Source organism: Sphaerodactylus townsendi, linkage group LG09 (assembly GCF_021028975.2).
Source record: "Sphaerodactylus townsendi isolate TG3544 linkage group LG09, MPM_Stown_v2.3, whole genome shotgun sequence".
Classification (NCBI taxonomy): domain Eukaryota; kingdom Metazoa; phylum Chordata; class Lepidosauria; order Squamata; family Sphaerodactylidae; genus Sphaerodactylus; species Sphaerodactylus townsendi.
This window is the reverse complement of record NC_059433.1, coordinates 39,519,133-39,535,243: the sequence shown is the minus strand read 5'-3', so window position 1 is coordinate 39,535,243 and position 16,111 is coordinate 39,519,133. Positions and strand designations below refer to the sequence as shown.

The following is a 16,111-nucleotide window of genomic DNA, read 5'->3' as shown; positions in this document are numbered from 1 at the left end:
CTTCTTTTGACTCAATAGCCTTTGATTGATTTAAAACTTACGGTCTACTCAGAACCCTACTCAGGTTTGTTCAGTGGAGCCCAGCTACACTTTTTTAAGGATGACAGTTAGCCTCCTTGAACGCCTACTCTCTTTTTCAACCAGTGTAAGCCAAGGGACAGCATGATATTTTTGTAGCAAAGTGTTGTGCGAAGAACTTCTGCCTAAGTAGACGGAAAAAGTAAAGGGGAAGATGCAGGGAATCTGGGTTTTTTTCTATCTATGGTGGGTAGCCCCACAGAAGGAAACCCCATTGCCATATATAAATACACATTATGAGGTCCCCTCTCTCCCAGGTTACTTAAGTCTCCAAAGGTGGGGTGAGACTTGTCAACTATAAAAGAGCCCCCTCCCTCCCAGAGTGTAGCCTTGCACGTCTCAGGCGGCTTCTGACCGGGGGCAGACACACAGGGAGGCATGAGAGTTTCTGCAGCAGGGCCGCCCACCAGGGAGGAAGAGGAGAAGAAGAGCCAAGGAGCGAAGTTCCTGGCAGGCTTTCCTGCTACAGGGCGGCCTAGTGGCGCTTCGCCCGCTTGGGCAGGAGCACGTGTGCGAGCAGCTCCCAATCGCCAGTGACTTCGGGGCGGAGGGGAGGGAGTGGAGGAAGCGGCGCCGCTTGACTGAAGGCCGCGGTCTGGGCTTGGAGTGACGCGCGTCGCGCTGGAGCAGAAATGCGGAAGAATTAGGAGCCTCTGAAGCGGCGACGGGGCTTGGTTTAAAGAGCGAGGCGGCGGCGGCGGCGGAGCAGTCATGTGTGGGAAGCGGGTAAGAGCGACATCTCCCCCGGCTTTATTTGCACCCACGACCCTGGGTTCCTCCCCTCTCTTCTGCTTCACGTTCATCTTTCTAAATAGATAGAACAAGAATAGTAGGACTTTTTTTTTAAGGAAGTGTTTGCCTTTTTCAGCTGCCCCCTAACCTGACAGGTTGGTGTGACGCTTGCGTTTGGCTAGAGAGGGTCGGCTTACCTTTCTCAGCTGCTCCCTAACACGACCAGTTGGCTTGCCGCCTTTCTAGACAAGGTCACAATTAGTGGGGTGCGGAGGAGGCTCTGTTGGGTCCTTTGCAGTCAGCCGGGAAACATGCGAGGCCTCCGGGAGTTGCTGCCTCGGCCGCCCCCGGTCCCTTTCTGCGGCGCTGGATCTCTGCCGTGCCCAGGAGCCGGGTACCTCCGCTTGCAAGTGGAGCCCGCGCGACGACGTTGCGGTTGGTAGCGGCGGGGCTCCGTCCCCGCCGGCGAGGGGAAAGCCGGCCAGCCCGCTTGGCGAGTGGAGACTGTCGGAGGACCTTGCCCGGCTGCTGCAGGGGGCTCGAGGCAGCCTGGTGATGTCCCGCGCGCTGCGGAGCTCCTTTCCCCGGGCAGGAAACGAGCATGTCCAGTGACCGGCTTAACAGGACCACTCTGAAGGATGCTCAGTTGAACGACCTGGTCTTTGAAAGAGGTATCGACCCCTCCCCTCCATTAATTCATTTAGAAAAGCCTTCTTGCTTTCTAAGTGTCTTTTTTTAATTGCAGTTTAGCCCTGCCCTCTATTAATTAATTTATTCAAGCCTTCTAACTTTCCGAGTTTCTTTTTTAAAATTGCTTTTATTTTTAACTATCTGTCTCTGAAGTATATATTATTTTTCTTTGGCCAAAGAGTTCAGGGTAAGATGCATGCTGAAGATCTCTTGACATAGGAGAATTCTTATGATAACTTCAGTTGCCTTGTCCTACTTCTGCTCAGGACAGTGGAAGAGCTATAAAAGGATGGGTTTCCTTCCTTTTCAGTCCATGAATGTGGGTGGAGAAAATGGCTGTGTTATTAAAGCTGAGGTCAGAGCAAAGAGTGATATTTATTCCAGATGGAATAGGGCAAAAGGATGTGGTAGACATGAATGCCCATGTGCCCCTTTCCTTACATGGCTGTGAAGATGGAGATGTCTGTAGTTGCCTGATATAAGGGGCAAGAGATGGTTTCTCACATGTGATATTCTAATAATCAAATACTTTTAATTTTGATGCTTTTAATTTTGGTGTGTGTCTCTGTGTTCCAAAGACTGTGTTTTTTTTAGAAATTTAAATTTCAGTCATAATTAATACATAGACTAATATGCCTTTTTAGTACTGTGATCCTTATTAGTGTAGCACTATTTTGCCATCATAAGGATTTTTTGAAGGTGTGTGCTAAGGGAAGGTCTGAAAGGAAGGGACTGATCTAACCGTAAGTGTTTATGTGATTATATAAGTGTAAATGAAGGCCTTTGTGTAAAAATTCTCTTCCCATACCTAATGGAAATGTACCCAGTGCTGGGTTTTTGGAACGTAAGTGATTTCTCACCTGTTGTAGAGACAAGTGGTACAGGAGAGCGTGTGGGAAGACTGCACAGAGTGAGAAATAATACTGTGACTGAAGTTGGAAACTGTGTACAGTACATTTTTAATCCTCTCCCTCCAGTCTGTTTAATACTTTGCAAACAGAGAGTTATCTATTCGCTGAAAAAGAAAAACAATCCTTTGGTATCAATGTGTGGGGTCCTTGATTAAACTTCGAAGGTGATATTTTTGGCTTCTACAGAACCGAAGCAGCATGTCTTTCTAGTCACCACTGCATTCCAGGAAAGCCTAAATAGATATTATTTATTTTGCATGCTTCCAGTTGAAATATATATGTTGTTCATGTTTGAAATAATTGGCATTATGGGATCCTGTAGGTCAGAAACTTTGAATCCATTGTATTTTAAATTGAAAATATACTGTCCTCAATGAAATCAAAAGAGTAGGGCACAGATACAAATGGTTTACTTTGAACCCTGTGATCACTGCTTTAATGGTAGAATGATCCGAGGAAATATGAGCACTTTGATTTTGAGTTTGGTGTTCCTAGCGAGAGTAGTAAGTGTGTCTAACTAGCTGTATTGGGGCATTTGTACTTGACCATTGATGATCATAGTGAAGAAGCAGCTACAAAAGTAAAAAAGGGAAACAGTGTGTACTGCAGATGCCTATCAAGGAGTCTCTTTAATCTCCTAGTGTTCAAATAACTTCTGTAGTCTTCAGTAAAATTATATGATCATTTTTGTGTAGGCTTGGCTATTCAGGGAAGTAGCTATGTCTGTCCTGAAAGTGTTTTATTCTGCCACTAACCAACTACCATATAGTTGGTTCCTGTAGAGAGGAGGAAACTGGCTTTAAAAAACATTGGTTTGTTTGCAGACTGATTTGAAATAGAACGTTATAGAGTAATATGCAGGTTTATTTTACTTTATTCTGCTTAAACTCTGTACTCCAGCACAAGCAAAGTTTTAAGAAAATGTTAGAATATTTCTATCAGTACCCATTTTTTTAAAAAATTGCCAAACGTTTTGCAATCTTATTGTATTCTTTTCTTTCTGCTGTGAAATGCTGTAGGTAACCCCGTGTCAGCTCTTCTGTTCATATATTATAGTAAGCTTTTTGAGATATTTTTGTAAATTGAAAAGCCGGGCATTTGATTAACATGTTCTACATTTACTTGTTTGCCTTTGCTATCTCAGTGTATTCAGTAAGATGAACCAGAGACGTGCTTTGCTCAAAAAAATGCCAAAATGTGATCCACTAAAAACTGGAATAGTTACCATACATATGTTAAGTTTGGTTTCTATGTGCTACAAGGGAAAAATTGTATGGGGAAAAGTGTTTTCTCTTTCTAGCTCATACTTGTGTGCTGTTCTGTTATTGATGTATTTTTCTGCCAATTCAAATGGCTAAAGGTGCGATCCTTCAAGATTAATGATGTGACAAGTTTGTCCCAAAGTGCCATAATTTTAATTGATATATTAATTGAATCTGAGGCGTGTAAAGCAATTATCATGTCTTCCAAAAGGAAAACATTTGCAGTACCCTGGGGCATTTTCTTTATCATTAAGACACTTCGTGGGCATCATGACTTTGTAAAACCTTAGTGAGTCTCATCTTCATGGTTTTATTGCAAAAAAAGCACCCTAACAAGACTATAATCTCTGCAAATGTAGTTCTTATTTCTCCCCACAACCACTGGGGGGGGGGGCTTTAAGGGTGTTTTGCACAGTCAAGAATCTCTTCTCCTCAAAGGAAACCTTCTGGTCATTATGTTCCCATTTTGTTGTACTTTCACTGTGGTGGTAGTTGTAAAAATTCCACTGTGGAAGTGTTTTGAAAGACTACTTCATAGTTTCCAGTTGCTTGAAATAATGAGTGGAACATAGTTATAAGCATCATAATGTACCTTCCTGTACTTGTAGGATTAGGGTTGTGTTGATATTCTACATGCAGGAGGTACCAGCCATTCAAGACCCCTGTTGCAGTTGATCTCCTATAGAGAATGTACTTCCAACCACATCTTACAGTTGTTATGACAAGTTTGCAGTGGCCACCCATCCATCATATATCTATTCTGACCCAATACTTTATAAGGTGACTTATTGAAGATGTACATATGATATCTCAGGTGTTTTATAACAGCACAACTTCTGAATTTATTGATAGATATTTGACTGTTTCTTCCCCCATAATATCAAAGTATAAGTTTGATAAAATGGTGTCCAGTAAATGATATTTGGGTTGAATTTTATAATGTACTAGTTGACTCCTTGAGAATAGAGGAGTAGCCTTGTATAGATTCAGGGTGTGGATGGTCAAATGGGGGAGTATAGCCTTTTGGTGCCTGTGTTTCTTGACTGCTTGTAAGTTGGGGTTTTTTTAATGCTGGGGGAGAGTGGATGGACCAGAGGGTAAAACCTTAAACTGGTGTCCAAAAGTAGTTGTTTAGTGAATCCACTGCCCAGTGTGTTTTGACTTCATTAAAAAAAACACAATTATCATCTGTTGAATTTGAACTTAGGAGTCTTTGTTCCATCAACATTTATAATTACTTGTTTGGGATTTGTTTGTGTAACCTATTGAGAATTTTACATGCAAAATCATATTTGTAGAGGTTTGAGGTTTTATCTCTTGTCTTGTACTGTGATGCTAACCTTCTTTCTTTTGACCTAATTCCTGAATGACACTTTCTTCCTTTTCTTTCCTTCCCCAGCGGAACTAGAGTTTGTTCAGATCATCATCATAATCGTGGTGATTACTGTTATGGTAGTAGTGATCATCTGCTTGTTGAACCATTACAAAGTATCAACATGGTCCTTCATCAGTCGGCAGAGCCAGAGTAGAAGGCAAGAGGAATCATTGCAGCCAGTGAGTTTAAACGCTTTCACTTATCTACATTGTCTTAATGCATATTGGTCTGTTGTGGCATTTCGCTTACAATTGTTTATGGGTAAAGAGTTAGTTTCAGAGAGCAAGAGAGTGGAAGTTCTATGCTCATGACTTCTGTTGGACCAAAATATGACAGCTTTAATCAATTCACTGCTCCTTGCTCATAGAGTTGGCCCAGCAAAACAAATCACTATTTTGCATTTTTCTTCCAGGCAGCTGTGCCAAAAATATGAGGCATTTTATTTTCATAGCATTGCTCTTCTTTTAAAGACTGCACAGTTTTAAATTGTATCTGCATATCTATTTTTAAGGTCCTGTTTCTCTCAGGAGCCTCTCTTACAGCTGTGACTAAAATTCCATAAAAGAAAAGTGATTGTTGTGTTTGCATCCTGCCATTTCTCTAAGGAGTTCTGGCATTTTGGTTTCGCCTTGTTCATCCTTTTAATAATCCTGTGAAATCAGTCAGACTGCAATAGTGTACAAGGTCAACCTGTAAGCTTTTTGGCCAATTGGGGATTAATACCTCAATTTCCCTATTCCAAACTTTATCTGTTAAACCACATTACATCTGTTACAAAGCTATTCTAATGGATACGTCCATTTATTGATTGGAGATAGATGACAGTTGAGCTCCCCGTTTTTAAACCCAGGAATGATGCTATTTGGGAACACAAAGGTCTGGGAGTGGCATTGTGCTTCCTGCTTTTGATGGGGTTCAGCTGACCCATGTTGATTCTGTGAAGTATCTGTTAAGGCGTCATACTAGATCCAGCCTTGCTGCTTCAGAAGGAAGTTAATGGAGCTGTAAAAATACTTTCTTCTGACACCTGAATCCAGTTTTGCATCAAGAGTAGTCTACTGTAGTGCTCTTTAACATAGGCCTCCCCTCAAAGTCAACTCAGAGTCTTCAGTTGGAACAGAATGCCACAGATCAGTTCGCAAGCAAGCAAGCCTTTATTGGCATAGACAACAGTACAACAATAGTAAAAAAAACCTGATAAAAACATATACAGTACAGGAAATAAATGTTAAGTGGAGGAAAATCTACTGGAATTTAGTAATTTCCAGGAGAAAGTCTGCCACTATCATACAGAGAGAAGGATCAGGATTGTCCAGCAAGTAGTGTAATGTAAATAAATCAGGGAGATTGGGTGAATGTAAAGGAGTAAGATTCACATACTTGGATCTGATTTCCTTGAATCTGAAACAGTGTAGTAATTGGTGGACCAGAGATTCAACTGAGCCATCATTACACGGGCACAATCTTTTCGCCTTTTCTTGCTTGTTAAATCTGACATGTAACAAGGCTGAAGGCATAACATTAAACCTGGCGAGCATTATGGCTTTCCTTTGAGCAGGGTTTATTAAACAATACAGATAGTGTGCCAAGTGGCCCTGTTCAAATGGGAGAGAAAAATACAGGGGGGAGCATGTTTTCTTGGCTGCGGTGATTAGAGTAGAGAACTCTCTATCCAGTAGTTGACCTTTTAATTTTCTATAGGCTTCTGAGTAAGACAAAGGGCAAAGTGAATCCACTGACAGTCCAATAGAAGCCATTTTTTCTTTGTCTATGGAAAACCAGGGGTTGGAATGGGTGTCAGAGAGCAGATGGTGGATCAGGGAATTACAGTCCAAGAGAAAATGGATTCGCAGCCAGAATCTAAAAGCCCTCAGCCAAGCGGCTGATTCCAAGGAGTTTTGACCTAACTCCAGACAAAGGGCTGCATAGGGCAAGCAATTTGGGAGACTAGTTATCTTATGGAAAAAATGTGGATTGAAGGGAATTCAAGGAGTGGTTAATAGCTTGAATCCAAATTGGGACTCCGTAAAGCAATCTCGAGGCGACTTTGGCATTGAAAAATTTGAGGGCAGGAGGGATAAAGGAATAGCCACAGCTGTGGAACAAACGTAGTAATGCTGACATACTGTTAGATGTAGCAAGGAGAGTGGCCTTCCTATGGGTTGCCCATGAAAGGTTATAGGAGAATAGAAGGCCGAGGTACTTGTAGCACTTAACCTGTTCAATTGGGTGCTATTCATTGCCCATGTGAGCTTCTTAAAGCGCCTAGAGAAGACCCAAACCTTGGTTTTTTCATAATTAATTGTCAGTCTGTTGGATTCACAGTAATCCACACAGCACTTCATTAAGCATCTGAGGCCAACTCTGGATCGAGAGAGAAGGACAGCATCATCTGCATAGAGCAGAATTGATACATGGGATGTACCCAGTTTTGGCGCATGGCTGTTCACTGCAGAGAGAGCAGAGGGGAGGTCACTTTTTAAAAAAGATTGAAAAGAGTGGGGGCCAGGACACAGCCCTGTTTGACCCCTTTGGAAATTGAAATACTGTCTGTCAAAAGGCCTTCGTGGGAACACTTGATCCATCAACTGGTATTTGTGTGCAGTTGCCTAATTAAGAACATGAGTCTGGCATCAATGTTGAGGGCAGCCAGTTTTGCCCAGAGAAGTACTCTTGGCACAGAGTCAAAGGCAGCCTTTAAATCAATAAAGGCAGCATAGAGTTTGTTATCTGCATTGATTGAGTATTTACTGGCTAGGTATAATAGCATCAAGGCGTGGTCCAGAGGAGATTTCCCCTTACGAAAGCCTATTTGTTCAGCCCCCACTGCACCAGAGTGGGAAAGCCACAGCTAAAGTTTATTCAGTAACAATTTAGCATAAATCTTCCCTATCACTGAGAGGAGGCTGATGGGGCGGACTTCCTTTTTTATGAATGGGAAACACAGTCGCAGACAGCCAAGTCATGGGTATCATATCTGAGCTGTTTACTCGGGTAAAAAGAGTGGCCAGGATAGGGGCCCACCAGTCAGTATGAAATTTCAGAATCTCTGGAATTATAGAATCAGGGCCAGGGGCTTTCCTTCCATTGAGGTCCTCTAATAGCTCAACTGCTTCTTGAGATGAGACAGGAGGCCAACTTGGCAAATCTAAAGGGATAGGTGAAGGAGATCCATTGCTTAAAATAACATCATTAAAAAGTTTGCAAAAATAGTCATGCCAAATATCAGGGGTAATACAGGTAGGGGTAGGAGGCTTGCTTCGGGTAAAATTATTCAGGACAGCCCAGAGTAGCTTGGAGTTGTTAGAAGTTAGTGCAGAGTGGAGATGTTCCCATCGAGTGATGACATGTTCCATTTGGTTCTTCCTGATTAACTGACGAAAGTTGTTCCTACAATTTATTAGTAGGACGAGGTGGTCCTGGTTTCCTGAAGCCCTAAAGTTCCAATGTAAGGAACGAATTTGGCTATTGTGCTCCATACACTCTATCAAACCAAGATGTTCTCTTTCTGTTTTTGCTGGGTTTCCCCAAAGTGGACGTCGAAAGACCAGCCACAATTTGTTTAAGAAGATCTTCGAACCTGGTAATAGTCTCCTGGGGGGAATCTGCAGTGAGGACAGAGGATTTAAGGCTGGCTAAGCTAGGGAAATGACTAAGTTTTGAGTGGCTAAGGCCAGCTTGGGTGTCCAAACTAGTCTGGGGGGTGGTTCATTAGGTGGTGAGGAAGCAGCATGTCTGGCCTCTTGATGTGATAAAACAAGTCTTAAGAGGAAGATAATCACCCAGCAGAAGATCTCCAATCTGGAAGGATAAAACAGATGATCTCAACTTTGGGGAAGTGAGGAGATAGTCAATGACACTGCAGCCATGAGGAGAAACAAAGGTATAATCTTGAGGTTGGGGGTAGCACTTTAAGCTGTTAAGCCAAAGTTTGTTGTGCTTGATGGCCAAGTGAATGAGTTTCCCACCAGCAGCATTGGAGCGAGTATCCTTGGAGTCATGAAGGACAGGAAGTAAGTGGTAGTGTTCATCATCAAAACCTTCCGGCTCAAGAAGGGAAGCTAGATTTGCACCTACTCTTGCATTAAAGTCCCCCATTAGAACAATCTCAGAGGAGGGATGACTACATTCAAGCTCCTCAATATAAATGGATAGGTTATCCCAAATTTCACTCAAGGTAGCTTTCTGAAGACTAGGAGGAACATAAACTTTAACAAGGACTAGAGAGAGATCCTCCCAAAGAATTTGAACAGCCTGAGCTGTCTGAGCGAGGGAGGGAAGGGCCTGTGCCTGGATTGACTGTGAAACTAGAATGCAAAGGCCACTGGAATAGCAACCACACAGATCAGTTATTATCAGAAGTTAGGATAAACTGCCATTCTACAGACACTCCACTGACTTCCCCTCATATACCACAGTCAGTTCAACATATTTGCAAAGCCCTTCACGTCCTTGGTTTCTACTATCTGCAGGACTGCCTCTGTCCCTATGCACAGAGGCTTCACTCATCAGAGCAGGGCCTTTTGCAGGTACCAACTTGCAAAAGGGTAACATCAACAACTGTGCATTTTCTCTTGTGGCCTCACCCTATGGAATGGTCTACCTGCCAAGGTTAGGAGGGCTCCCACTCTTAAATTGGAACTATTCAGGAGGGCTTTTTATAAAGGTTACAGGGCTGAACTGTAAAGAGATAGTTCAGAAAGATGCTTAAGCAATAGGGGCTATGGATTATACTACAGTGTATATTATGCACTGCAAATATGCTCCTACTGTGTAATTTCTGTGTTGCTTAATATGCCATGTTTAAATGCTTATGCTTTGTTTCAGCCTACTTTCAGATTTATTCTGAGATTTCTGCAATCTAAACCCTATTGTTTTGTTTATTGGTTGCCTCATCCTATTGATCGTATTGATTTACCCTGTGTAATTCACCTTGAATCTCTTTAAGAAAGACAGATTTAAATAATGTGAATAAATATATTTTTATTGGTAGCAAGTACTTTTTTAATTTCAGGAGTTTTAATAGCCATTTAGCACCTAAAAGATTCTGAAACCTCAGCTGCTTTTTGTTTGCTTGTTGATTAGCTATCTGTTTCCTGCTTTAGTTCTGAGTTAGGTCTGAGGCCCGGACATTGAATCATCAACTTCAAATGACTAATCCTTCACGTTGTTTGAAGTGGAAGCATAAGAGAAAGCAAGTGCCACTAAAACTGTACAATAAGGTGTTTTTTTTTAAATCTTCAATTAACATCTTATTTCATCTGGCTTTGTCCTTTTTAGGACACAGAAAGAACTGAGAAGGCCTAGTTTCCTTTTACTTGGTGTTGATGACTGAGTACTCAGTTGTTTGGAATAGTAATTATGGAGTAAGCATATCCTGATACCAGATTTAGAACGTTTGCTGACTAATAATGCCTGAAGAAAACGCCTGTCACCTTGGCTTCATGGCAATGGAAGCCTTGTAGTAGAATAAAACATTTGTTTGGTTCAAAGTAATAATTTAAAAAATGATGGCATCCTTCTGTCTTGATAATGATTTTAGACATGTATGAATGAATAAAACCAGAATTTTCCTCCATTCTTTCTTTACCCTTCTGCACTTTTTATGCATCTTCCTTGTATGTAATAGAATCTTTGTGTTACGTTCTTGTTTGCATTTTCCCCATCAAATGACTGTGGTTTGCTTTATCAGCCCTAGTTCACCAATATCATCCTTGTTTGTTCAGTTGCAGAATATATCACTGTCTACTGTAGGAATAAATAAACTGTTCTTGATCCACTTTCAACCCTGTCACTGTACAAAGAGAGGAAGTGATAACTTTGTGAAAGTAACTGTTATTTCTTATATGACAAGTTACCCTTCAATTATGCTTGACAAAGGCTACAATCCGATGGACACCTTCTTGGGAGTAAGCTCAAATGAGTAACATGGGACTTACTTCACAGTAGACCTGTTTAGGATTACTCCTAAATATCTCCTTTACCTGTTTTCCATCTGTCTACATAAAGGGGCTCACTCAAAGAAACTTCCTTCTGCTTGAATGCTATCTCCTCTGTCCTGGCGTCAGAGGTACAGAGCTTGTGCAAAGCAGCTAGTTTGTATGTGGAAGAAACAGACAGCTGGAAGTAAGACTGGATTGGGAACACTGGAAATATATTTGAACATAGAAGAAACATCCATTTTCTGTTGATTTTGGACTGAATTTGTGGGATATGAGTTCTCCCATACCCAAAAAAACTTCACATCAAAAACTACCCCCTTTAAAGAAATACCTTAATGAGTACCTCAGCCTGTGGGAGGAAAGATTCAAATGGGCTTTTCCCCTCTGGACTCTGAAATGCTACAAACGAGGAAGGCCAGTACCCCAAGGGATCCATAGGGAGGGAAATTATTGTAACCCCTGCAAATGTCCTGTATTTGCTCTGTTACTGAGACAGAAAGATAAACGAATGCCCGCCTTACTAGCTGCTTCTTAGAGCTACTCCAAAGATTGCTGTACAGAGTAGCCTCTTGTAAATGCATTTTTTTTTGGGGGGGGGGGGGAGTCTTCTCTTTTGCAGCTGCAAATTTAGGGTACGGCTTTCAGTATCTGCCAAACACAACCATTCCTGAAGTAACTAAATCACTGTTTTGTCTGCCCTGCGGGATGGAAGTGTGCCATGAGCTTAGGTAGACAGGAATGTGTGAGGCTTAGAATAATAGAAGTTATGCCATATGAGAACAGCGCACCTGCGTTGTTTAAACAGTTCTCTGTCATGGCCTTGGTGATACTTTTTATGAAGCATAGGGTTTAAATCTGCTAACACATTACAGATTGTGATTTTCAAAATATAAACGCTTTTTCCTCATCGCTAATCTTAAGAAAGGGGATAAATAATTTGCCGAATCTCATGAAACTGCCACAAAAGTATCTTAGCCCAAGAGAAAGTTACTTAAGTGCAACAGAATTGGTACTGGATTTCCTTTTATGTATAGTGCTCCCTATTTGCAAGAAACACTATAGTTGAAGGCAGGAAAGCAGTGGCAACCAGTTCAGGATAACAAATAACCTATGATCCAAACCGTGAAATGGCCATTTAAAAATGCAACCTACAAAGGTTAGTTTCCTGAGGTAAAATCTGATGTTCAGGTGAAACATTATGTTTAGGTGACTATATTGCCAGTTCCTTTTTAAAATGTTGTAATGAATAATGAAATTGCCTGACTAGCTTGTAGTGCTTCTTCCATCTTTTGAACCTTACATTTTAGAACCTCAGCCTGGAGCATCCACTGGCAAAAGTCCAGGGGGCAGTAGCAGGGGACTTAAGCTTATTGCGTTCCATTCTATTGCCTGCTGAAGGAAGGTGAGCTCTTACAAATTGGCATCACCACAGGCTGGACCTTGGTTTGAGGCCGGCCACCAGCAGTGCAGTATAGACACTGCTTCTCTACTGGGTGACTGGGAATGAACCAATCCCCTGGAAATAAAAGGGGGTGCAAAGGGATGAAGAGGGAATGTAGCATCTCCCCCTCCCCCTCTTCTTTCCCCCACTGCTGGGGAGGGGTCCATGTAGCAGGGAGAGCAACAGGAAAAACAAAATTTCAGAAGCACTCGTAGCTGTCTGCAGACTTTTGACACCTTTAGTGAGATAGAACTCTTCCGGGTGATTATTTATTCAGTCATGTTTGTTTTGCTTTTTCTCTCAAAAGCTTAGGAATCACACATGATTGTCCCTTCTTCATTTTCTGTTCTCACAGTTACTCTGTGAGGTAAAACCAACTGGCCCAAAGTCACCCAGTAAATTGCATATGGCATGTGGGCATTTGAACCCAGGTCTCTCCAGGGCTCATCATGACAGCTCATTGGCTCTCACTGAATTAGCAGAGAAGCTTTCATAAATTGGAGGAGAATTGTTTCTATTTTTCCTTTTGGACTTGTGCTTCTTGTGGAGTTGTTTGCAAAGCTAACTTTTAAAAAGTTTTATTTTCCTGGTTGCACTTAGCAACTGTATGAATGCAAATAAAATCACACTTTTTGCAGTTTACAGTGATAGTATGTATTTGGAATGTCTGATGGATTTAAGGTGTGCCTTAAAGTGTTTGTTTTAATAATCACTTTTCCTAGTTGTATGGTCTAAAGTGAATATTTGTTCTTTGTCTACTGTCAGATAAAATGCAAGCGGATTAAACATGTAAAAGCTTTAAAACCAAGTGATCGTAGAATCAAATAAGTGGAAAAGCTGTCAGCAAAAAGGGTTTCTATTTGTTTGTACTGGCTTAAAACTTAACACTCTATCTTTTGTTCTACACATTCCTTATCTTTTTGAGAGACTTCATTATTTTGTCAGATTTGATTTTAAAGGATGCATGAGCCCAGTTGGAGGAATAGCCTTTCTCTTTTTAGCAGTGTTTGCACTGTATTTTTGACTGTATTATTTTGTGAAGGGTTTTTTTTGAAGTCATTAAGAAATAGATTGGTCAGTCCTGCTCTCCTCCCACCTGAAAAGAAGAACTAGATTGTAAGAAGGAGGAAACCACAAATCTGGTATGCAGGGACAATGCTTATCACTGTCCTAAGAATCAAATATATCTGACATTTTACTGCCACCTAGAGACGACATTTTAAAAAGACAAGCCTCTTTAATTGTGAATATAATGAAACTTATTAAGAAAACTAGGAGAGAGAGAACTGGTATTTTCTTTTAGCAAAAAAGGGGGGGGGGACTTTTGATTTACATGTTTTTTGTAATGAAAACATAACACACTATTGCCAGATTGTATTCTGTGAGTGGAGATATTTACTGCATAATCTTTTGAGATAGAGATTTTGCAACCTTGTGGCTCCTTGTTTCCTTTCCTGTGTCTGAAGCATTTCTGCGAGATCCTTTTTTCCTGTCCTCTGAGCAGGTTATGAATCAGTGAAAAAGTCTTTTCTTTGAGACTACAGAAAGCAATATGACTGCTTTCACACATGACATTTAAGTTGCTTTTGTACTGATGTGCATGTGTTAAACATTATTTAGATTTGATTTGATTTGATTTGATTTAATACCCGGCTCACTTCTGCTTAATTGGGCTCAGAGGACCTCACAACATAAATATCTGTTTGACTTCAGAAGATTGTTGGGAGAATGAAGGAATTGATGGGGTCTGGGTGAGTTATGGATAATGCTAAAACTGGAGTTAGACTAGCTGGCTTCATCCTGATAGGATTGCATCTGACTCTGCAGAGTGGGCTGGGACACTGAGTGGGATAGCAAGTGAAAGAATTGTTTTTTTCTGGTGAAGGTATAATTATATTTAAAGTGAAGAAAAGTATCTTTCCAAGTTCATGAGCATTCAGTGAAGCAAAATAAAATTTTCTGGGTGAACTTTAAAGAGCTTAAGTGCATGTGTTTTTTCAGCCAGTCTTTTCTTTCAGCCAAGAATGCCAATGGAATTCTGAGATGCATCAATAAGAGTACAGTGTCTAGATCAAGTGAAGTAATTGTACCACGCTACTTTGCATTGGTTAGACTTCACCTAGATCAGGAGTCGGCAACCTTTACCACCCAAAGAGCCATTTGGACCCGTTTTCCATGGCCCCGAAGATCTACCGAGCCGGAGAGGTGGCTCCACACGGAGCCACCTCCAGTTTGGCCCTTCCACTCACCTTTCCTTCCAGCGCTTCTCTGGACACGCCCACGCTAATCTCTGACCTCCAGGCCTCGTGGATCCACAGTATAAGGCTGAAAGAGCCGCATGCGGCTCCGGAGCCGCGGCTTGCAGACCCCTGACCTAGATACTGTGTTCAGTTCTGGGCACCGCAATTTAAGAATGATATTGACAAGCTGGAACGTGTCCAGAGGAGGGCAACTAAAATGGTAACAGTAGGCCTGGAATCCATGCACTATGAAGAGAGGCTTAGGGAGCTGAAGATGTTTAGTCTGGAGAAGCGAAGGTTAAGGGGGGACATGATAGCTATGTTTAAATATTCGAATGGATGCCATGTCGAAGAGGGAGCAAGCTTGGTTTCTGCTGCCTCCGATACTAAGACATGAAGTAATGGATTCAAGGTGCAGGAAAAAAAGATTCCACCTAAACATAAGGAAGAACTTTCTGACAGTCAGGGCTGTTTGACAGTGGAATTCACTTCCTCGGAGAGAGGTGGAATCTCCTTCTTTGGTGGTTTTTAAACAGAGGCTGGATGAACATATTTTGGGAGTGCTTTGATTGTGTATTCTTGGATGGCAGGGGGTTGGACCTGGTGGCCCTTGTGGTCTCTTCCAACTCTGTGATTCTATGATCCTTCTACCTCAAATAAAATGTATTTTGCAGTCGATACAGGCAGTTTATTAAGGATGTGTGTTTGATATTTCTGGTCCAAGTAAATATCTGAAAAATACCTTACTGGTATTTTCTGGATATATTTTGGTGCCTGGATGGTGTACAAAATTTTCTGGGATACCTGTAAATAGGTACTGAAAAATTCCAGAAATATTCAGGAATAACCAGGAATATTGAGGGGCAGCATTTTAAGGCACCCAAGACTATTTTTCTTTAATTTTACTGTGTGCCTGTGTCAGAGACTTCTTGCCAGAACTTGGTGTCTGATTGCCAGGTTGGTTTGGCTGCTTGGATTCTGTGCTTTGAAATAGATTCCATTGGCCTTCCAGCATTGTTGTCTTTGCTCATGTTGTCCTGTACAGGATACTCTGTTTCAAGACTGGGAGCTGTGCTGAAATGAATGACAGAATTGCTCTTTGGCAACAATGGAAGATGACAGAATGCCCATTGGATATAATGGGAGCTAGGAAAGTCAGTTAATTTGCATGGGCTTCATTGGAACACATTACAGTACACAAAAATTGCAATGAAAATATGGAACAGATCTAGAATGATGGTCTCTAGGCCCAGAGAGGGCTGCAATGACAGCCCCCAAAATGGAATGATAGCCCTTGGGAGTAGCAAAATGAAATGATTGTTCCAGTCCTGGAATCAGTGCTCTTGGAGAGAAACAATGGAACTAGGTAAACTGCTCTGGGACTTAAAGGACACCCCCCCCCCCCAATATAAGGCCAATCTATGGGAATAACAGTAGTGT

General features: G+C 41.6%; 1 protein-coding gene across 3 annotated transcripts in view; it reads left to right on the top strand.

Annotated features, from left to right (window-relative positions):
* The window catches only part of LDLRAD4 (low density lipoprotein receptor class A domain containing 4), a 278,555-nt gene that overhangs the window by 240,965 nt on the left and 21,479 nt on the right, over positions 1–16,111 (top strand). The window contains exons 1-2 of one of the 3 annotated variants that reach the window (XM_048508464.1): positions 660–804; positions 5,073–5,227. In XM_048508464.1, coding sequence (XP_048364421.1) covers positions 5,123–5,227 — 105 coding nt within the window. In that variant the 5' untranslated portion in view covers positions 660–804; positions 5,073–5,122. Of the gene's footprint in view, positions 1–659; positions 805–837; positions 1,482–5,072; positions 5,228–16,111 lie in introns of those variants that run through there. The other 2 variants (XM_048508463.1, XM_048508462.1) reach the window with 2 other exon arrangements.